Genomic DNA, 23,562 nt, shown 5'->3' with positions numbered 1-23,562 from the left:
CTTCACAAAAGAGAGAAGGGAAACAAAATTGCACTCACCAACGCTTGATTTTATCAGATCATGCTAATCTTCTTTTCAACCAGTTTTGAAGTGGAATCGTCCAGGTCCGAACGTGAACAATCTTGAGCTGCACTATACGTTGATGATACCATAGTAAAATTGTTGGGAATTGTTTTTTACAAAAATTAGTTAAATAGTAACTGATGTTCAGGATTAACTTCTTTGTATATCTCATTCCTTTTTTCTTTTCTTTTTTTTTTTTCAGGGAAGGCCACAGTTGTCCGCTTTCATGTTACTGTGCTAAGCATAGATACAATTGATGAAGGCTCCATGGTAAATACATTTTGGTATCGTTTCTAACTAAATAATTCTATAACCGAGTATAATATATTAAGAAACTACTAATATCCATACACAAGAAAAATTAAACATTCTAATTTAGTAAACTGCTGATAACTTTAGAAAACACAATAAAAAAAAAAATTCTTGTAATCTTAAGTTCTAAAATTATATTATACAACTAGCCAGTTTTCTATTATTAGAATTTCATTTTCATTCCAGTTTTGGCAACATTGAATAAAATGTGTATGTACTACTTTTGTTAGTTTAATAGAGCATTTCTTGTGAAATGTTTGTTGTGTCGTTTTTAAGTTATAAACGAATAATTTACTTTATGCCATCTTGATTAATAGTCAAATAAATATTTTTCATTAGAGAAAACTACATTGACTTTTGCTGAATATTTTGTCGTTCCTAAAATAATAAGTTAAAACTTAACTAGTTTTAATACCTTAATTCAACATCGGAAGTCAGTAAAAGAAAAAAAGCTCATCTTCACCAGTAGGGGAGTGAGTTATACCTTGGGACACTTTTCATACTTTAATTTTTAACGGCAATTATTTGAATCAAGTTTAAAATCGAAAAGTCACATTAAAGTACCTTACCATATTTCTATGAAATATATTTTTTTAAATTCAGACAGTTTGAAAATAAAATATTGCCAGCCATTTAAAGTAAGCGATCCAAGCTGTCCCAAGGTATAACATCCTATTGTACCTTGGGATACATCCTGTTGTACTATGGGAAAGTCTTCGTGACTCAGGAAACAGCCATATTCTTAAATCGATTTTGCACCAAAAAAAAAATTCATTGCAATTACACTCTATAAAAAAATCGACGCACCAAGAATCAATCATCCGATTGCCTTGAAATTTTGTATGCATGATTGTTTTGACCAAATGTGAAAATGATTAAAATTTGCTGCCCAATGAATGAATAGTTTGATCTCCAGCGCATCGAAACTGCGGATCCAGCAGATGTATATAAAAAGCAGTTCTTCAACAGTTGTTAAAAATTTTGGGTTTGATTGCGATTCAGGTTACCTTTCAACAAACGAGGACAAATCATTGGATTGAAAGAGGCCGGTTGGTCAAATCGGAGAATCGCTCGTCATTTCAGTCGAAGCGATGCGGTGATTCGAAGATGCTGGCAAGGATAGGTGGAAAATGGCAGAGTTCAGCGTCAGGATGTTTTCGGTCGACCTAGGGTCACCACAGATCGTGATGACAGAGTGATTGTCCGATCAGCTGTCACAGCGCTTTCTTCATCTCTATGAAGCATCTGACGTTCAAGTCGAACACCAGTGTCCATCATGACCATTTACAGACGGTTGGGTCAACGAAATTTACGCTCGCGCCAACCGTTACGCCACTTGCCACTGACGCCTACACGCTGTCGATCCAGATTACAGTGGTGCATGGCTCGATCAGGTTGGAATGGTGCCGACTGGGGATGTACAGTCTTAAGCGACGAATCCCACTTCCAACTGTGTCATAACGATCATCGAAGACGTGTTTGGAGACACCCAAGGCAGAGGAGGGATCCTGGTTTCTCTTTTGCACGCCACACTGGCCCTCAACAAGGCATTATGGTCTGGGGTGCCATTTCCTTTGATAACTGGACCCCTTTGGTCGTAATTAGAGGTACACTTACTGCACAGTGGTACGTCGACGACATCCTAAGACCTGTTTTGTTGCCGTTCCTTTTGCAATACCCTCGGCAGGTTTTCAGCAGGACAATGCCAGATAACATACGACATGTGTTGCTATGAACTGTCTGCAAGCTTGTCAAACTCTTCCGTGTCTTGCCAGATCGTCAGATCTTTCTCCCATCGAGCATCTCTGGGATATGATGGGGTAGCGATTGCATCTGGAAAGGAATGTTGATAACCTCGTCCGACAATTGGAGCAAATTTAGCCGGAAATACCGCAGGACAACCTCCGGGAGCTTTATCGGTGTTTCCCACATCGTGCTTCAGCTTGTATCTAGACTAGAGGTGGGTCAATACCTTATTGAACTTGTTACTGTAACTCTGACATAAATTATTCAATTATTCGAAGAATTTAATCATTTACTGTTCTGTGCATTGTCTTCCTATCCACCAATTTTCGTCTCAATCGGATCACTCCTTCTTGGTGGTCAATTTTTTTGTTATAGAGTGTAATTGAATCATGAAAAGTAAATAATGAATTATTATCTAACATTAAATGTGTTTAAAAGACTACATAAGATTAGAATATTGTTCCATGTTCCTAAACATATCTCAATTATTAAGAACCATGCATATGTTGTACCTTGGAAACTTGCCTAAGGTACAATATGTTCGGCTGTCCCAAAGTACAATCACCACAGGATTTAAGAAAAACAAAATGGTGGTCAATCTAGACGCACTATCATTATTTTCTTATGAGCAAAATATTTAAAGTACTTCTCTTTTATAACAAATAAAATTCAGTTGATTAGATTTGCAAATACAAAGACAGAAAAGGAAATAAAAATGAAGAAAATATTTACTTTGGAATCCTAAATTTTTTTTTCTCTCACAAAATCGTCAGATTTACTCATTTGATGCTGATTTTAGCGATGGAACCATTTAGGAGAGAAGATTATTATTAGAGATTTTCCAAAAACATATGGCTGCTAAAAATGGATTCTTAGAAGTTAGCAGTGTCCCAAGGTAGAACGCTCTCCCCTATTGTATTGCCTCCAACGCCTAACATTTCCTCTAATTTATGTTTTTACAGCTATATTCGATTTCCTGGAAGTTTTAAACTCTGATATTGATTCACATTTTAGACATATGTTGCCGATATTTTCATGTCTCAGAGTTGGAAAGACCACAGGCTGTTGTTGCCGGAAAACATGACCACAAAATATCGGCTGCTTCCCATCAGCTGGTTGAAAAAGATGTGGAGGCCGGATTCCTTTTTCAAGAACGCTAAGAAAGTCACTTTTCAAGAAATGACAATACCCAATCACTACATTTGGTTGTACAGCGACAATACGATTCTTTACATGGTAAAGTAAGTGTGAAGTAGAAGAAAGCACAAAGTGCTCGTAGTGTTATATGCAGCAAAAGGTTTTTCTAATTTTATTAGTAAACTCTTATATTTTTGAAGTGAAACGTTTTATGCGAGGGCTTTGAAATTCTGACCTGCAACCTTTTTGCGGGAGGTTGCAAAAGAGAGGACGTAGTTTTCTTTTATTAATGGAAAAAACAATGGAAAATAATAGTAATTATAAAGTTAGAAAACTTCCGCTATTGAATTGCTGCCAAAACTATAAAAAGTACTAGTAATTATAGAGTTAATTTTGCTAATAAATTTAACAAATTAATTTCATGGCTGGACTTAAGTCAGCATACATTTCTGAATTTTGGGTAATGCAGATTTTTGAAGATTTCTTTGATTCAAGTCAAGTGATCAGTTTAAAACCTTAATCCACATTGCTTAAGTTCAGCCGTGAAACATAGTAGAGAGCTTTTTTTTTTTTGTGTGTGTGTGTGTGTACTATTTAATTAAATAAAGAGCACGGTTTTTTTAGTGATCTTTGTTTTTTTTAGTTAATATTTTGGAATTTTTTCAAATTTTCATATGCTTCAATTCGTGCTTTCATTTCTAAATGAATACACGTCCGTTCTTTATACTAACTGCTATTTTACTTTTATGGGTAAGGAAGAAGCTCGATTTTTAATCACGTACAACGCGGTGGGTTTTTGAATTCTTTCAGTTAAAACAGAAAACGAAAGAAAGTAGCGATTGTTTCTCACAATCATTACTGACCCAGGCAACGCAGGGTATTTTTGCTGGTGTAAGTATAAAGTAGGGATTGCAATACCGGATCAAAAATGCAATACCTGTATTTGATGTTTTTTAGCGTGATACCGGGATACCGGTATTAATACCGGTATTATAAATTTCTCAAAAACATTCAAAAACATATGTTTCGTTCCCATATTTTATTATTTTGTGAAAAAGTGCATTGTTTACTTGTTGTGAACAAATATAAAATGAAGGAACAAACATCATAATAAAAAATCAATAATAGCAAGAATCATAATGCATCTATTTAATTGTCACTAAGCCTGGAACTCAGTCAGTTTAGCGAACAAATTTCCTGCAGTTGAAAAAAATCTTTCTGAATTCGCGCAGACCGGTGGTACTGTTAATAATGCGCGATACACCTCCTAAAGTAGTCTAGAAATCCTTTATCTTCAAATAATTCAGCTTTTAACTTAATGGTTTTGTAAAAATCATTTTTGTGAGGGTGTGTTTCTTTTGTATTGTGGGTAGCTTTTTTTTATCATTATTATTTACAGATAATTGTAACTGTTGCTAATTGTAAATGCTAATTTGCAATTAATGATTGTAAATTGTAAATGCTAATTTACCTAAATTGCTAATTGTAAATCGGACAATTCTTTCCCAGTATTAACATCATCTTCAACGATTTCCTCTTGGTCAGAACGGTTTGTGTTTGCTTTTCATTAAAACTTTGGTTTAAAATTTATGATAAATTTGATCTTGTTAGAGAGGTTTTTTTTTTTTTCGTTTTCTTTTCGAAATTCTTTAGAAATATGTTAATATCTGAAAATATGCTCCAACTGATTATGCCTTACCTCTCTACAAATGTTCTAGGCATTATAAGTATTATCTTGCTTGTTATAAAACTAAACAGCGAGACAAAACAACATACCAATTCCGCTGATAACAAATTAATGTTTGTTATACTAACAAGAAAAAGCTTTTCTCAAAATTCAGTACAGTTGAGACAAATATTAAAAAAAATACCATAAATTGATGGTTAGAATAAATTGTTCATAGCACAAACACATGCGTAATTACACTAAAAATTATTTCCCACAAGAGGGCAAGTCATGGAAATGAAGAAAATAAAAACGTGGTTGACAGAAAATCACGAAAGTACGATTCATCACGGAATCTAGTAACGAAAATATCATTTTGTAATCTTTAGTGCTTCTTGTTAGTGCTTTTGCTTTAATCAAATTAGCGCTTTTGACGCCAAATTTTTACTTCGTAGATTGATTTTGGTACTGTCCGATTGAAAAAGAAATTTATAGTTGAAATAACAGTAGATATCTAATTAGTGAACTTTAAAAACTCTTTAATTAAAAACTATTTGTTACTCTTAGCGAATACCGAATATACCGGTATTCTACCCCAGCAAATACCGGCATTACGAAATTGCAAAATAGCTCTAAATGTTCGGTATACCAGTATTGCAGTCACTAGTAAAAAGGTAAGTATTTTAATTTGATAACTTAGAAATATTTGGACATGGATGAGTAGTTCATACTTGATTGACAGCTCAAGTAGTTAATTTATAGACCATACTGATAAGTAGGCTTGCCAGACGTCCCGGTTTTTAAACAAAATCCCGGAGTCCCGGTCGGTTTACTTCACGTCCCGGAAAAAGATAAATTTGATTACAAATGACCAAAAAGGTCTAAAAATAGTCAACTGTGAATGATTATCCACTTTATCATTTGTATCATTGATTTGAAAAATTAATACTGGATTAGCTTGTGAGGATTTTACAACAGGATTAAAACCAAAAACGACTAAAAACGTCCCGTAAAATGAAAAGTATATTTAAATATTGTTTAATGTTTTATTCTTCATTCAAAGTGCTTTTTCTAACTAAAATAAATCGTAAATATCTATACATCTAAGAAGAGAAAAAAAATTAATTTTTATCTGCTTATGTCATTTTATTACCCTTGTTTTAGATTCATATACGTAACCATTTATTCATAGCATTGAGAATAAACTGCCCTATAAAATGCTCCAAAAATAAGCCAGGGGAAATGAATACTAGCGTCGAGGGGAGGAGGGGCATCCCGGTGTCCCGATTGAACATTTCAGAAATATGGCAAGACTATTGATAAGGTACACACAAAAATTTTCAATACACACAAACACACTCTCCGTACATTAACTTATGTAACTTGCCTTAAACATATGCAATAACATTATATATACAAAATTTTAATTAAAAAAATTTTGAAAAAAAAAAAAATAGAACCAAACTCAAAATTGCTCTTAAAAGTGAAAAAGAATTTTATTCTTTAAACATTATTGATCATACTTTTAAACATGATTTTTGAAGTTGACGCAAGAACAAAAAGTAAAATCGCGCGTAAAGTAAAAGTGACGCGTTTTCAATAATCAGACTTGAACAAAAAAAAATCTGTAAAATGTTGCGGCAGATTTCGGAGAAATAACCAAAAAGTAAACATTTTAAATCCTCCAATTACAGGAGAAGCCTTTAAAATAAAACCCAGAATTTTATTTGCTCATATTCGAGACAAAAAACGGCTACAGATCTTTCGCCTTAATTATTTTCTTCACGCTATAAATTTTAATAAAAGCATTGTTGCGGAAAGTTGAGACGAAATACTGAATAATAATTTAAATGGAGGAAAGCCTTCGAAAAATAGGAATTTTATGTCGAAATCTAAGTGTCATAATTAGTAGTTTTTAATTGATGTCTCCGCTAATTATTACCGGAGGATTATGTTAAATAGCCAAACATAAAGACGGGAAGATTAGGAATCCATCGATACCTGGTTCGATGGTCAGTTCACTGTCGTTCGGGAGGAGTAACTTGGACATAGATGGCTACATATATACATATATACATACCCTCAGTTTTTAATTATGTAAGATAGTTTATTTAAAAAAATCGTGAGATGTGACTAAGGGCGGAGGAGTATCAAAAAAATGTAAAAAAATCGTGACATCATTTATGGATAGTTCCTTACTGTTTGACCACGGATTGTATGGAATTGGCAAACATCCAGTTAAGGCGATTCCATCTGAATGAGGGGAAAAATAAAAATTTTATGCGCGTATTCCGCTCATTTGAATGAGACTCTGCTTAATTTAGAGGCTAACATGCATCTGCAAAATTTGACATCCTTGAAAACTAATAGATGATAGATGCTTCCATTTCCGCGTGTAAACCGGATGTTTGCCTTTCCATACAATCCGTGGTTAGACAGTAGCTGCATTGCTTCATGCAACACTTAAAATGCAATATTCTGTTGGCGTTTTGCCAGTAAATTGTGTTTCAGCTTTGATATTTTTTGAAAAGAACAATTTAGATGAACAGTTATGGTTCCTTTGAAACGACGTGAAACCCTTAAAGCACGAGATTTTTTTTTTCCTAAAAAACGGGCTCAAAAAGATCGATTTTTTTTTTTTGACAGACAATTATAGACAAATTAAGTCATTTATTTCACTAAACCAAATTGCCACACTTGCAAGCATAGGAATTGCTAACAATTCAGTTCGGCAATAAAAATGAATGTATTGTCTTTTCCACACCAAAGAACCACTTTACACAAGAAAACGTCGTTTACACAATAAAATGCTGCATACTTGAGTCATTTATGAAAAATTCTTATACATATTATAGCTCAAATCACTGATCGAGTAACACTCTGACTTCACCAACAATGAAACTCGCGGTAATAAACTCAGGATGTGGCTGGGAATGTCGGATATTAGGATCCACGGATAGAAGGTCCATGTCCGAAAGATCCGACGGACAAGATTTCATCGTTAGGGCTCCTAAAATTTGGTAATTTCATTTAAAAAGGTAGATATTTACGTTCGCCTGAAAAGTAGTGAAAATATGACTTATCATGACGCGTTACTTTTTAGAAGGTTCGATAATGATCTTGCCTAACTATTTTTTCTAGAGCGTAACTCAGACGAGCATTACAAAATAAAATAACGCAAAATACGAGAACGCCCCTGTCAGATATGGGCAATGGGCATGAGCTAATTTGCAGGTAACTTTTACGAGTGTCAGACACAAGTACAGTGAAACCTGTGTAAGTTGACCACCTGCGGTGCTCTACTTTAGTGGTCAACTTAAGCAGGTGGTCAACTTACGAGGGTGGTCAATTTTACAGGTTTTACTGTATACTCCTGTATACGCGTAATGTTAAATTGCTAAATTTTATGTACCTTTTTCTCAAACAGTTTCAGTGATAGAAACTTACAATCTTCAGTGTTTTTAAGAAATATGTACGAGTCTACTGAAGTGTAATTTTAAGGCTGTTTGCTTCATAATTTATTAAACTGTAGCCAATTGTTACTTTTTGAATGAAAAAAAAGACCGTTTTTGACCATAAAAACAGCTGTTTGGGAAAAGTGTGAGTCCTAAAGCAAATATTTCACATAAGAATAATTAGAAATATTTTAACACTTTCAGGTCTATGCCCGAGCGTCACTCGGGCTGCCGTTTTTGGTGAAGGGATCTAAGCCCGAGATTCTCTTGGGGTCAAATTTTTACTCTCTTAGCTATAAAAGTACGAGTTCTATGCGTTTCTAACCTTTTTAGATACTATCTACGAACCTTTTAGTTTCAATATATATATATATATATATATATATATATATATATATATATATATATATATATATATATATATATATATATATATATATGGATGGCAGCACCAGACAGAAACAGCTACATGAATCGTGATAGAGTGATAGAATAGAGGGTTTAAATTCGAGTTTGTGCTTTGAAATGTACTATACAAAACCAAATTTTATTAAATAATGTTTGTTTTCAAATTAAACCTATTTTCAGATATTTGTTCAAGATTTAGGTAAGTTTTTAATTGAGTCTGGGTAAACTTTTATGGTTAAAAAGGATGTTTTCCTATACGGAACTTTGTTTAGTTTCAGACATGCTTTTTTGACAATTTCTTACTAAAAATTTATTTTTATTTCATTCAAAGAGTTCCTTTATTACGAAAGAAATAATCTTGAAGTATGTAATGCAATAAAAATTGCTGAAATACACATCTTCCAAGTATTTTTAAAAAATTCATGCAAAGCGCCAGAAAACCAGGGAGATACGTGGTGGGAATGGCTCAGACCGGAAAGTGTTAATAAAGTGTGGAAAAAATGTCAAATTAATATGTAAAATACTTTTTCAGAAAAAGGAACATGAGTTTTTAAAATTGACGTTTTGAGAAATTTGAAATAAAAAGTAAAATCGTACGTACACTTTAATACATTTCTGCCCCATTTAATATTTAAGCTCGATTACTTTTAATCAACATAGAAACATGAATTTGGTTTCACTTGAAAGCCGTTTATTTGAATGTTGTGATGCATAAAAACTAAAAAATTACTTTTTTTCTAAGATTTTAGGATACCTACTCCCCTTTATGTGTACCTTTGATTCATGTGGATCAGAAGAACAAAAAACTATCTGTGCTAAAAATTGCAAACATTTTCATTTTTGTTTCTTTGACCGAGCAACGACAAAATATTTTTTTTTTTTTTTTTTTGAAATGATATCGATCATTAATAATTTATGATTGCTTAGGGTTTGTCTTTTATGCTATCGTATTAATATTTTTTTCTACCCTCTGCAAAGTAATATGTGGGATGGGAAAGATATATTGCATTGATTTATCTATCTATTTACAAATTTGAACGTTCTATTCCAGAATCTAACAATGTTATTAAAATGAGATTTCAATATGTTTTTTTCCCCATAGACTAACTCTTCTTCTCTCTTGTGCCATGAAGTTTGAATCCTATCCACATGACACGCAAACGTGCACAATGAAAATAGAAAGTCGTGAGTATAAATTTACATTTATATTTCTGAAATGCTGACACATCATATATTCATGCCTTGATTTTAAGGAAGCTCCGAATGTAATTTGGAATGAAATTTTTCAATAAAAAGCAATGAACAGAAAGTTTAATGTTCTTACATAAAATGCGTCTGGGGAAGTTTTTTAAGTTTTCGTTTTCAAACTACAGCTCATGTAAATTCTCAATTTATCATTGTCATTTCTTTTTCTTTTTGAATAAGGTTGAAAAACATTTTGTGCACTTTAATGTGCTGCATTGTATGACTGTATCTCAAACCATTTTTCTCCTGTTTCTTTTTAGCAACTAGTACACTTCTTTAGCGTTCTTTATATGCATGTCCTCGTTACGAGTTATGATAGGATTTTTCAAATCACGGACTGCTTGATCAACTCAACCCTTCCACTAATTAATATACTATAGTCTGAGCTTCTAAGGCGAGAGATTTGTTTAAATATCTTATGCCTACTATTTAATCTCTCTTACCTTTGAGTGCAATTTGCACGTATTCCTCAAAACCCCGAAACACATATCTAAAATGTATTTTGCAGTTTTATGTGTTATGTCGCTTTTTCTTCCTTTTACCATCCGCAGATTATCAAACGTTTACTACTTCAGCAGTTAAAACTTAAGTTTTACTATGAGCTATAAAATTTTACAACTTAACATAGAGGTGTGATGTTCTTTTCAGTGTCTTACACAACAGACGACCTAGTGTTCGATTGGGAAAAAGACGTGCCTCTTGTAGTGGACGAGTCCATAGAATTGCCACAACATAACCTCGTGGAAACGAAGCTCGGTGACTGCACTCAAGAATATTCCACGGGTGAGGAAAATAAATAAAAGTATAATGGTGATTTAATTTTTTTTCATTAAAAATCTTCATTGAGTTTTTATTATATTTTTATTTATGTGCAAATTTAAGGACTGAAAGTTAAAAAATTGTTGACATGTGGGAAATACTTAACTTGTGTGATTCGTTAAGCAAAATTATATTATTACTAATATATTTTTTAAATTGTTCTTTATAAAATGGAATTTTCCCATTATGTACAGCCCACACCTTTGAACATACAGTTCTCAATTCATGCAAACAGTAGGATATCTTACTGTTATTCCTGGGATTAAACGTCTTACTGTTGCTCTGAAGCGATGATATCCTCCGAATCTCTACTGTTGCATTTTTTTAAAAATATGTACTTCACCTTCTTGCTAAATATTTTTGAGTGTTAGTTTCAAAAGAAAACAAATCGTGGGCTACACAGTCTAGCAAGTACAGGAACTCAAACCTTTTGTCCCACACATGACAGCTCTATATTTCGTTTTAAAAGTAGCATTTAGAAAATATAAAAAACAAAAATTTTTTGCCTGAGAAATCACATATAGGGGGAGATGGGGAACATGGGTCAGTTTTTCTACTTTTCATTTTTTGTTTCAAAAAATTATCATAAAACTAAATGAGCAATTTGATTTTCCACCATGACGTTCATTAAACATTTTTCACCATCCCAGATTTTTTTGAAAATTTAACAATTCATTAACTTTTTTTAATTGATTTTTTTAAACAGAGCTCTGTGACGGGGACCAACATGCCCCGAACGTGGGGTACGTTGATCCACATTACGAAAACAACTTCTATGACAATTTTAATAATTGATCGACATCCACTTTTGCACTATTTGCTCTAGAATCATCTACATTTTCTCGAGAATCATCACTGTGGGTTTTCTAAAAGTGAATCAACGTACCGCGTTCAGACTTGTGAAAATTACTCAGCACTGAAAAAATGTAGCAATAGTTTTTCTAAAATATAGCAATAGTTTAGCTATAATAGCAATTTCTAGCAATAGTTTTTCTACAGTTTTTCTAAAATAAAATTTGTTGAGTGTAACTGTACCATGTGATTTTGTATTAGTATTTGTAGGACAATAGATGACATTTATTGGTCATAAATTAAAATAAAAAATATAAAGAGCATTAAAATTATTGTGACCGGTCCAACAAGCCTCATTTCCTCCTCTATGCCTGATTTCTTAAGCATAGAATTTTGTTTTTACTACACGTTTTTTGAATTAAAATATAGAGCTGTTAAGCGAGGGACAAAATGTTTGCTTTTTCGTGGAATGGCTCTTAATTTTCGCGTATAGATTCAGGGCGGATACAGACTACCGTTTGGGGTAAGGGGTCATGCCGAATAATATTAAATTTTGGGTGCGGAAAACTTCTGAAACTATTTGGTTGTCAGTAAAAAATATCAAATTGGTCAGAAATAAGGCTTCTCATTGTGCATAAACGTTACTAATTAATTTTAGGAGCAATGAAAGAAGTAGTATTTTAAATATTTACCTTTAAACATAATAAGTGTATTGAGAAGATTACTAAATATGTTAACATCTTATTCATAAAGCATTTGAATACAAATACAATGTATGGATAATATTGTCCACGGATTGGAAGGGGGGGGAGGCATGACCTCATGACCCTCCCTTTGTATCCGCCCCTGTGTTGATTTACGTATTAAAGTTTTGTTTCTATCCCTTATCGTTCCAGCATATATCGCCCCTTAATTTTCTTTAGTAATGCTTTTCTTGTTCACAAAAGCAATAAAAATCAGTTCACGATCCAGAGATACCAAGACATTCCTTTTTTCTCTCTGCTGTTTCGAGAGTCACTTAATTTCGATGTCCGTCATTAAAGACGGCTAGTGAACGAGGATAAGAGCTCGTTAACGGGATTTTCCTTACATTATCCGTTATCGCGGAATTTCCAAACAACTTCGCGGCTTTGTCGAACACAATGATTACATGCCCACTAATGACTTGAAGTGTATCTTTACACAAGTTGAATGGTGCGTTATTACTCCCAGAAAGAGGCTCATGCCTCTCCTTCCTATTATGCTGTAATGATGCAACGTTGTATATAATTAATGGGCACTTCCTACTCCCGATGTTCACAACTGGAAGAAATTTCCCGTTGAAGGTAGGGCTAATTTTTGTTTATGTATAGTAGTGTTTCTTTTTATTACTATATTTATTATTACTATCTCATTCATGGTATTTTAAAAAAATGCCTTCATTATTTTTTTTTCCAGCACAATGGGTTTGTTTCTTTCAGTCAAAAGTACTACTTATACTCATTGAAATTGATAGAATAAGCGAAAATAATAATAACATTAATAATAATAATAACATGGAGCCAGAAAAAGCTTTTATTTTTCCAACAGTTATTTTTTATTTAATTTCTTTTAATGTCCGATTTTGAAAATAAGGAGTGGTTTTTATGACGTCACAAGTGATATACTTACTCTATTGCCGCGCTAAATGTTTACGCTTTGCTGTTGACCGTGTTGCTAGGTTATGATAATTTGAGCTGTGTGCTAATGGCATCAGCGAATGGCATTTCATCACTTGTGACATCAGCAAAGAGAGAAGATAAATAAAAAAAAATGCAATGACAAAATAATTCCATTTAATTTCTTTCATTAAAATTTCTGTAAATAACCGAACGATTTATAGTTCTAGAGCTTTGACAAGCCATCTAGCGGTGATTTAAGAAATTAGCCAAAGAGGTATAACATTTCCGTTTTGCGCGGACAAGGTAAATGTCTGATTGGCCAGGTATAAGTGGGTGGGAGTAAAGCACCATTGACGAGACTGCAATGCTTCCAGCGGTTCATTTGAATTGCAAATATTTTTCACTATACATTACAAGGCTCCTACATTCAAAATTCAAATAAACTATAGAAGCTCTGCAGTCTCTGGCTAATGGCTGCTGAAAGAGGTAACACAAAGATCGACTCTCTTATTCAGGATATGACCTGTTCAATAAGACATCTGCCTCGTACGCGATAAACTGAAATGCTTTACTTCTTTAGACAGTTTCTTAAATCGCCTCAAGGTAGAGTTTTCAAACTCTAAAAATTGGCTTAAATTGGTTAACATCAAAAATTAAATTAAATTAAATAATAAAAAAAAATAAAAGCAACATTTGATATGGACATGACATAGGATTATTAAAGCATCAAGAGAGACCTTATCTTTAGCTATACAGTGCAGCTCATTTTAATTTATAAAAAAAGAAATTCATATCAGAAAAAAATTACGAGTTATCCTTTTATAGTTTACCAAATGTTAAGTTGAGAAAAAGTAACACAGTGAGTCACAAGTTAGCAATGAAAGTATGGCATTACTGTGGTTTAGGATCGGAAAGAGGATCGAGTGAAACTTTTGAAAAGTCATATTAATGGTATACCGCCTAACATGACCTGATTATTGAATAGGATAACTAGGAAGTGTCTTAGGGTCTCCGCTTCATGTCCCCTTCCCGAATGGCTAAAATGCTTTTTAAAATGGCTAAAACCAAAACCAGACTGCAGGGGGCCCCGAAAAAAACTTGGGCCCTTGGGCCACCTCATGTTTTATTCAAACCCTGCCACCGCAAGTTTTTTTTTCCTTAAATTCCTAATGGTAAGTAAAAAGACAACTGAAAATCACAGAAAACATAGAACAAGAATAAAGTTACATCAATAAATGTATAAACTTAGGGCAGCTTTCGCCACCCAATAACACTAACAAATTGAAATTTGAGGAAGAGCAGGGCATTTGAGGAGGGCATCCTCACTAAGATCGCACAGAAGGCAAATAGAGTCCGGTGCGACATTGAAGCGGTGAAGGTGTTTTTAAAGGCAGTCATGTCCAGTAATGAGACGGGAAATTAACACAGATCGCTTTCTGGGCCGTTCCGGTATTTTACGAATTTGTTTGATCCATGTTTTTTTTTTTTTTTTTTTTGAATGTGAGGTCCTGAAAAAAAGAAGTCCTGAATGTTTTTCTGACAAATAACTTTTTGGCGCTTAAAGGCAAGACAGATTGAGTTGTTTGTAGAACAGAAGCTCCCCTCTTAGCCAGAAAAACGCAGCTGCATTGCCCTGAACTCCGTAGTGGGCTGGAATCCACTTAAGTACAACCTTTTTTCCCTTGTCTGATGGTTGAGGCGATCACAGCCCTGATCTGCGGTAGAGGAACGAGAGTTACTTTGTAAATCTATCGGAAGGCAGCCTTGGAGTCGGAAAGGAGAACTACCTTTGCAAAAACACCATGTCAGGGCTGTAATTGCAGCAGGGCTTAGTAGACAGAAGCCACCTCACCGTCAAAAGCGGTTGCATATTTCCACAGAAAGTAGGGTACACCAATCCACCGTAGGCGGCGAAGTCGAGACAACCACCGAAAACGGCTAATCTAGCCACAGGCGCCCTGGCGACTAGTTTTACATTAAAACCTCTCAGAGCATTAGACGGCTGGCTTGTCTTCGAATTTTGATTGGAAGCGGTTTCTAATTCTTACAAAATGGTAGAATTTTAATCAGAGATATCCTATACACTTCTCTGGCAACTTCTCCTGCATCTAGGTGTCATTCCGCTTGAAACTCCAACTGGATTACTTTGAACATGCGTTTATGAATGTATTATTCTTCATAAATTCCCGATCTCGATATTTAAGGCATTCTTTCCGACAAACAGGCAACTTCACCTGCATCGAGGTGTCATTCCGGCTGAAGCGACGACTGGGCTACTACCTGTTCCACACCTACATCCCAACCTGCCTCATTGTCATCATGTCGTGGATATCCTTCTGGATCAAGGCGGAGGCTGTTCCCGCCAGAGTCACTCTCTGCGTCACGTCCCTGCTCACCCTGTCCACCCAGCACGCGCAGTCGCAGAAATCCCTGCCCCCGGTCTCCTACATCAAGGCCATAGACATCTTCATGTCGTCGTGCACTGTCTTCGTCTTTGCCTCGCTCATGGAGTACGCCCTGGTCAACATCCTGATGGGGGAAGCCGGCGACGGAGGGCACCAGGACCTGTGCACCGTGGAGAAAGTTCTACCGAACGATGCAGTCGTGGTGACCAAGTTGTTGGTAAATTTTATGTTTGTCATTCATTGCATGCCTTTGGCTTTATGCAAAGTGAGTGGAATGATTCTGGTCGGATAACTTAAAGCCTGATCTTGAATCTTTTGTCTCTGCTTTGTGGGTTCGATGAAAGAGGATATTGTTTTGCTGATGATTTAAGTTCGTTCACCTCCGCAGTAGTACTGAGATAGTAACCATTTCAACTCAGCGTTAATAACCCTCTCTCCTTTCAGTCAGCTCTCCGAGGAGAAATTATCTCTTAAGGTCAGACTTCAGTTTAACAAACCGATTAATACATGTGAGTGACTCACAATGCATAGTAGACCGAGCCCAGTTTCGTTTTTCGTTGTGTAGTGAACTCAGAAGGTGCAGCAGAGTCTTCTGTTTATTGCTGCTTTGAGCTAAGTCTTAGTTCATATACTGAATTGTATGTACACTGCGGAGTTGGATCACAGTAGAAGTGAAGACTTTGTTTCATCTTCTACTATTTTCTTTTTTTTTGTGATCACAAAAGCTGAGTTTGACACAATATGTAATCCAGTTTTAAACCAGCGAGTCAATTTCTGCGCGTAAAGCATACAGTCAGTTTAGTCAAGCATCTTAGTTAACTTTGCATCAGTTCACAACTTTTAAAACACTGTCTAAGTTTGGTGTTGGCAGACGACCGAATGGGTTCACTTTGCTGACAAGGTTATAATATCAATTTTCTACGTTGTATTTTACAAAAGATGTTAGCAAAACTGTGCACAGCTGATTTTGCAATGAAATCATTCTAAAATTGCTTGGAAATTACACTTGAATGCTGATTCGTAGATAATGATATCTCGCATCCTAAATTTCACTATTCTATTGCGGTACAATACTGCAGTAGAAAAGTAAAAGGCAGTATCTGCATTTGTTTTTCCTTCTTATCAAATATTGTATTTCAGCTTGTAAAGATTTGTTTATTTGGATACTACTGAAAATAAAACATTAAAAAAAACTAGAGGTGGGCAATATCGTTCTTTTTAATGATCCGTTCATCAGAGGATCATTCTTTCTTTTGATCCGTTCATTCAGCTCGTTCATTTGAACGACTTCGTTCATTTAAAAAAGTTGCAGGTGATCTCTCTGCACGACATACTCATGTACATTCAAAATGTTTCATTGGATCAGTAATATACTTTGAAGGAAAAAGCACTAAAATCAGCTAAAACTAAGATAATATGCCTATTAAAAATGAATTAAAAAAAAACCTTTATTCAGGTTTAGACGTATAAAGCACTTATGGTTCATTTTGTAAGATATTTCTCAGTTGCCGAATGATGAGATATATTTTTCATTCTAAAAATCGCAGGTTTCATTTATGCATGTCACAAAATTAAGTTATTAACTTTTAATGTATAAAAATTAACAAACTGTTTGTGACATCTGAAAATTTGGAAAATTGAACTTACGTGAAATAGTGCACTAATTCTATACAGAAATATCATACATCCAAGTGCAGTAGGGTCAAAGGTGAAAATAAAACAAAAAATAATTTTGAATATGTACATTTTAAAAAACGTAAATTACGAAATAAATAAAAGAGAGAACTACAAAAAAAAAAAAAAATGTGAAACAGGCAATAATATAAAAAACGAGATTAAAGAAATGTTTATTTAAAGTCTGTACGATAAATAAGCATCAACTTTTTAAAAAAATATTACAATCATAAAACGTCTGCTTTTAAAATAAAAACTGGCGTAAGTTGTCGAAACTGACCTTTTCTGACCGCAAAACAAACATCTGTCAACCATGACATCCATCCAAAAAAAAAAAAAGAGGTGCGTTCCTTCAAAAAATTTTTTTACAACTACAGCATGCCACATACGTATACATAGCATTACCAATAGACCATGTGTAATGAAAAAAAGTTGCAACAAATTTATTGGCAGCTCAGCCGGAGTATCGGATAACTTAACTTTAAAGAAAAAAAGGACTCATTTAAATATTAGGGAGCTTCAAAATCACTCCACAATACGAATGAGAACAGAAAAAAAACCGCAACACTTTTTTATTGGAGAGGGGAAGAATTAGACAATATTAATCCTAATGAGGATTAATGCGATCTCTCTTATAAAGATTAATAATCTCTGGATATTAAATGTAAAATAAGCGACTTGGAAGTCGCTAAGATAAAAATTAAGCCAAATCAATATAGATGGTAATTGATAGAAGGGATGATATAGAAAACAAAAGGATCGCTAAAAAACTGATGAAAGGTATTTTTAGAAATAATTTTTGTGACAGAAAGCGTAAGAAGGATTTTAGACGATGCGTAGACTGGAAATGGAAAGTCCAAACATTATGTTAGTAGCCCAAACAAATTACACTATACATTACTAATGGATACATTGGAAAATTGCAAATAAACTGCAACGGTTAAAGAAAAATTATGAGTAAAGCAGAAAGTAAAAAGATTCGAAATATATTGTATACTGCATTGAGAAAAAGAAAATTTAAGATTGATAAAGAGTTAAAAATTTGAAGATGAATGTTTTTCAAAATTAAATAAATAAATAAATAAATAAAATTATGCGATTTTATCACAAGTGCATCTATACAATGTTTCAAACTGTTCACCATTCAAAAGAACGGTCGTTCCTTTTTTAGGTGAACGAACAGTTCCGTTCATTTTAAGGATTCGTTCTTTTTGACCCGTTCGTTCTTAAACGACGCATCCCCCCCCCCCAAAAAAAAACGTCTTATTCCCACTTTTTACTGCTGCCAGTATGGAATCGAAAATGCGAATTTTCAAACATCTCAAAAACTCATATCTACATATTCTGCTCTTCACCTTCCCAAGGTAGAATTTATGCCCCCTATATTTTCTGAAAAGTCATCTCATCAAATATCTGAATTTTATTTTGTGAAGCCGTTTCTAAATAAATACCAAAATTATTTTTCAATCTTAAAATAAATAAGATAATTGAGGGGATGACATGGGGAAAACGTAGTAAGTCACAAAAAGTAAATTTTACAGGGGAAGCAAAAAAAAAGTATCGTGGACACATGCAAGTGTCACCTTCCAGTCGCTCGTAGAAAGTGAACCACTTTGCCAATTCCTATTCCTATTCAGAGTCACAACTGACTACAACTGTATTTATGTCGAGGACTGCATACTAAGTGCCTTGCCTCCATTATTTTATATACCGATAGATGGCAGCACCATCACCGGATCGAACAGTTAATGAGAATTTAGAACTAGTCCAGGAGCTAATAGTTTCCTGGTGCTAGCACCCCCAGAGGTATCGTTTCACTTGGAGGACATTGAGACCACGAGCATATTTAACGTCGCCCAGTCTCCTTTAATGACGACGGTGGGTCTTCGACCATCGAGGTTCGAACTCAGGACCCTCCGGCCCCGAATCCGACACTCTACCGATCGGGCTACAACGGCCCCACTTTGCCAATTGGCTTACTGTTTATTCCATGCCAGTGACTTGAGCGTTTGCTTAAAAGATATTTTTGACCCGGTATAAAAGATATTTTAGACCCCGATATTTTTGACTTCCTGTCTTCCCCGTGCCTGCCCCTCAGTTGTTCGGAAGGAAAATAGTTTTGAGTACATGAAAGAATCCATGTAAGATATACAATGTGCCCCCACTATTGCAGATCTCCCTCAATTATGGATTTGTCGTATGTCTAAACAGTGTCCATTAGCACGTTATTTTTTGCTGTTCATTAATAATTCATATTGAACATATTACCGTGACGAAATAATACTGAAAACTTATTGCTATGTCTCTTTTAGAGCAGAGAAGACTCGTCTCAGCAGCTCCCGAATGGCAACAAGTCTCGGCTATCCTCCATCACCATCCGACCGAATCGTCACCAGCAGTGGGCCCTCTGCATCGACAAAGTGTCTCGTGTCACATTTCCACTCCTCTTTCTGATGCTGAACGCAGCTTATTGGTCCTTTTACTTGATTCATGAATAAGTATTCACACGTGAAATGATGGACCTGATTAGAACAGCACGAGTTTCAACGTCATGCTGAAAATGGCTGTTTCAGTTTTGTGGGAAATTAATAATGTCTTGGGATCCTTTGGGTCGTGACCTCACAACTTTTCAGGGCTCCCGTCGAATTTTTACGTCGTCCCTAAGGAGAATAGGAACCTACTTAATTCTAAAAAAAGGGAATCAAAAAGGGAAATTTATCTTAATTTATCTTAACTTTACAAAGTTTCAAATTAGGGAAACACTGATTCGGTAATCAACAACTTTGCAGTTTATTCATAACCGACTGCGTCATACCAGTTAACTCACTAAAAAATATAGATTTTAGTTAAAACTGCTTTTGCCAAGAACTGATGTATGAATTTATTACGAGTTGCCATCAGTTTTCGTTTGATTTAAAACTTACAAATTGCATTGGTAGAGACTGAGCAAACAATCATACTTCTGCTTAGGGACAAAGTGAATGAATCTGAAGTTTTAAAGAGGAAAGGTAAATTTCTTTTAAAAAAAAACGCATTTTTTAGAATCTTAAACTAAAAAAAGGAGTTTTTGAGGAAAAGGGACCTGTTGAGAGCACTGCGTTTTGTTCACAAATGTTTTTCTGCATTCAAAAGACCTTAATTTACAAGCATTATTTCATAGTTTTCATTCAATTCTAACGTTTGAGCTAGAATATATTGTGAAGTACCTAAAAGTACTTTTCCTAAAACTCAAAATCATCATATGGTGTTAGCGAATACAGGACTAGAGCAAAAAAAGATTCATCAAGTTTCTAAACGTACGTCGTCTAGAAGCATCGCTACACTAGAGACATCTCTAGTGTGTTGATGGTAGAAGATTATCACGTAAAAAAATGCGTGATGTACCTAAACCTCAGACCAAAGATAAATTGGAGCATTAAGCTTACGTTTTGGTTCATAACAGAAAACGATTTTCACCCCAATCACATGACCATTTCACAAAAATGGGTGAAATTCAAACGCGAAAATATTCCTGTGACTGTCAAGTGACGGATATTTATTCTAGTCTATTCTTTTTTCCTTCTCTTTCTCCCCCTCCCCTAAATACGATACTTGATCAGACGGTAAGATACTTGACAATACCTGAAAATTCTCTTAATTTTGCAACTAGTGTAAATAAAGCTCCTGAAAGTTTGAGCCTGCTGTGGCGAAATCTTATCGCAATTGTTTTGCAAGAAAAACTTTATTTCTCATTAACGTAAAGCAGTTTTTGTCTGCTATTAACTTTTATAGCCTTTGGTGCTACTTCAACGTTAATACTCTTTACAACTGTTTATTTTTTCCTTCTGAATCGTCTAAATAGAAATTGTGTTATAAGATGTAGAAATTTGTATAGATTTTAATATTTAAATATATGTTTTTGGTTCTACCGTATAATTCAGTGTTTGTATTTCATCTGTGATAAATATGATTGTGAAAGTTATAGTTAATTTTACACTAATATTATTTCTTTCTTTGTGACCATCATATCTTTAAATGATCTTATTTTTTATATCATGTTTCTTGATGATATGTGCATGGATTTTACACAAAAAAAACTATTGCCAATAAAATGTAAATAATACTTTTCTTTTTCTCTGTTTTCTTTGAGAGATACGTTTTTGTGATGTTTACGGAGACGCTTTTGCTATGTGACATTTTATAACTGTACTTCACACATCAACTGCAAAAAACGTTTTATTATTTTCGGTTGCAAAACTGAAACTGTTACTTTAATTGTAATGGATGTGTTATCGATATTTCAATTACTTTTGTTGCATTTAGAGTGCAAACAGCCTTTAAGACATTTCCTTAATTTTAGAGTTGGTTATAAAGGACCATTACAAGAAAAAGTCAACCGTTTGTCCCGCACCTGACGGTTCCTATATTTCATTAAAAAGTAATGATTTTAATGAATAATGACGAAATCTTTTGTTTAAGGAATCACACATAAGTTTGTAAGTTGTTAAGCAGAAAAAGAAAAGTGTTCATTACTATTTGAAAGTACTAGAGAATCGCCCGTCAAGGTATGACGGGTGAAAATTGCTTCTATGTTTGAACGAAGCCTTTGCCTGTTTGGTGATATTTTGTTAGTTGAAATTGTAACCCTAACTCCAGTGGATGAACCCTAAACTCCGTTCATGGTTGACCATTCTTTCGTTTCTTCATTTCTCTGAAATGACAGTCTTACCAAAAAAAAAAACTGTTAATTTACCTTATTGAGTTCAGCCTTGTCACAGTAAAACCTTTCCCTGCATGTTAAACATTGCTAAAACATGTTATCAAATTATCATGCCGTGGCGCGAGTTTCATTGTTGAAACGTGCGGGTTACTCGATCATCGGCTATTATTTATAAGAGGATTAAGACCTGAGCGTACGTGCCTATCTATCTAGTTATGTCCGAGTTACTTCTCCCGAACGCCAGTAAACTGACCATCGAACCATCAATGGATTCTTAATTTTCCCTTTTTATGTTTGGCTATCTTTATATATTAATAGGCAAGCCGTTTTCTTTTGGTACCGATTTCTCCTTTTGTTTGCAAACCGATTTTTTTCATTCTTTTTTTGTTCAGTAGCTGTTGTGTATTTAACGTTAATTGAAGTTCCGCTGCTTAAGTTTAGCCTTGCGCTGAATTGAATAATAACGCGCAGACGATTTTTATCTGCAGACGATTTTTTAAAGCAAGCATTTTTCATTCTGTTTTTTTTTTTTTTTTTTTTTTTTGTTAAAAACGCAATAAATGGTGGAACAAAGATGATGTGTGGTCAGTTGTCTTATTTTATACATTACTACCAAAAATACCCGGCGTTGCCTGGGTCAGTAATAGTTATGAGAAACAATCGTTACTTGCCCTTGTTTTCTGTTTTAAGCGAAAGAATTCAAAACACACCATTTTAGCGTGATTAAAAATCGAGCGTCTTCCTTACTCATAAAACTAAAAGAACAAAGTAGTATTCATTTAGAAACGAAAGCACGATATTTAAACATATACAAATTTGAAGAATTTCTGAAATATGAAATTAAGCTTCACATATTTAAAAAGATTTATCTGTCAATTCCCTTTTTTTTTTAACATGGAGTCTAAAACCATCTCTGTATGGCTATTGAAGTATGAACTACGTAAAAAATGTAGCTGCCCGTAATCCCCTTATACTTACTTTATATATTTTGGAACATTTCATTCATTGTGGGCTCTTGGTGACATTTAACCTTAGCGGGAATCATTTTAGGATACCTTCGATAATGCTCCCCCTCCTTACTTAGGTAAACAATATGTTACGAATTTTTGTTACGGAGATATTTTCGCCAGATGCTGAGATATTTTTTGTCACCGGCGCTAGACAGTTTCATCCGAAATGTTTCCAAAATGAGTAGTAACATTTAGCGAGTGATTGAAATTGTGCAAAAAGAAACATTTTTGTGTTGTTCATCGGTTTGCCTAATTTAGTTGGTGGATTATTTTACACATTTAAAAAAGTTTTTTAAAGATACAGTGATTGGCGATATTTTGTTTACATTGTGAAAGCTGATAAACATTATTACCTAGGCTTTGACTTCAAAAACAGCGACAATTAAAAAACTGCAGAATGCATCAGCTACTGAAATCATTCTGAAAAAATTTTGGCGAGATTTCTGCTGGTTGATTGGATAATGAGTAAGTGTCCAATCAGCACAAATAAT

The 23,562-nt window shown here is 34.3% G+C and overlaps 1 protein-coding gene across 1 annotated transcript; it reads left to right on the top strand.

Annotated features, from left to right (window-relative positions):
- The first annotated feature begins 315 nt into the window (after positions 1-315).
- LOC129225550 (glycine receptor subunit alpha-2-like) lies at positions 316-19,988 on the top strand. The gene is made up of 6 exons (XM_054859995.1): positions 316-333; positions 3,136-3,362; positions 9,890-9,972; positions 10,681-10,815; positions 15,508-15,905; positions 19,675-19,988. The coding sequence occupies exons 1-6, from the start codon at positions 331-333 to the stop codon at positions 19,858-19,860; spliced, it is 1,032 nt and encodes a 343-aa protein (XP_054715970.1). The 5' UTR covers positions 316-330; the 3' UTR covers positions 19,861-19,988.
- Positions 19,989-23,562: the final 3,574 nt, after the last annotated feature.

Source organism: Uloborus diversus, chromosome 7, assembly GCF_026930045.1.
Source record: "Uloborus diversus isolate 005 chromosome 7, Udiv.v.3.1, whole genome shotgun sequence".
Classification (NCBI taxonomy): domain Eukaryota; kingdom Metazoa; phylum Arthropoda; class Arachnida; order Araneae; family Uloboridae; genus Uloborus; species Uloborus diversus.
Note: the sequence above shows the minus strand (reverse complement) of the source record. Positions and strands in the feature narration are given on the sequence as shown.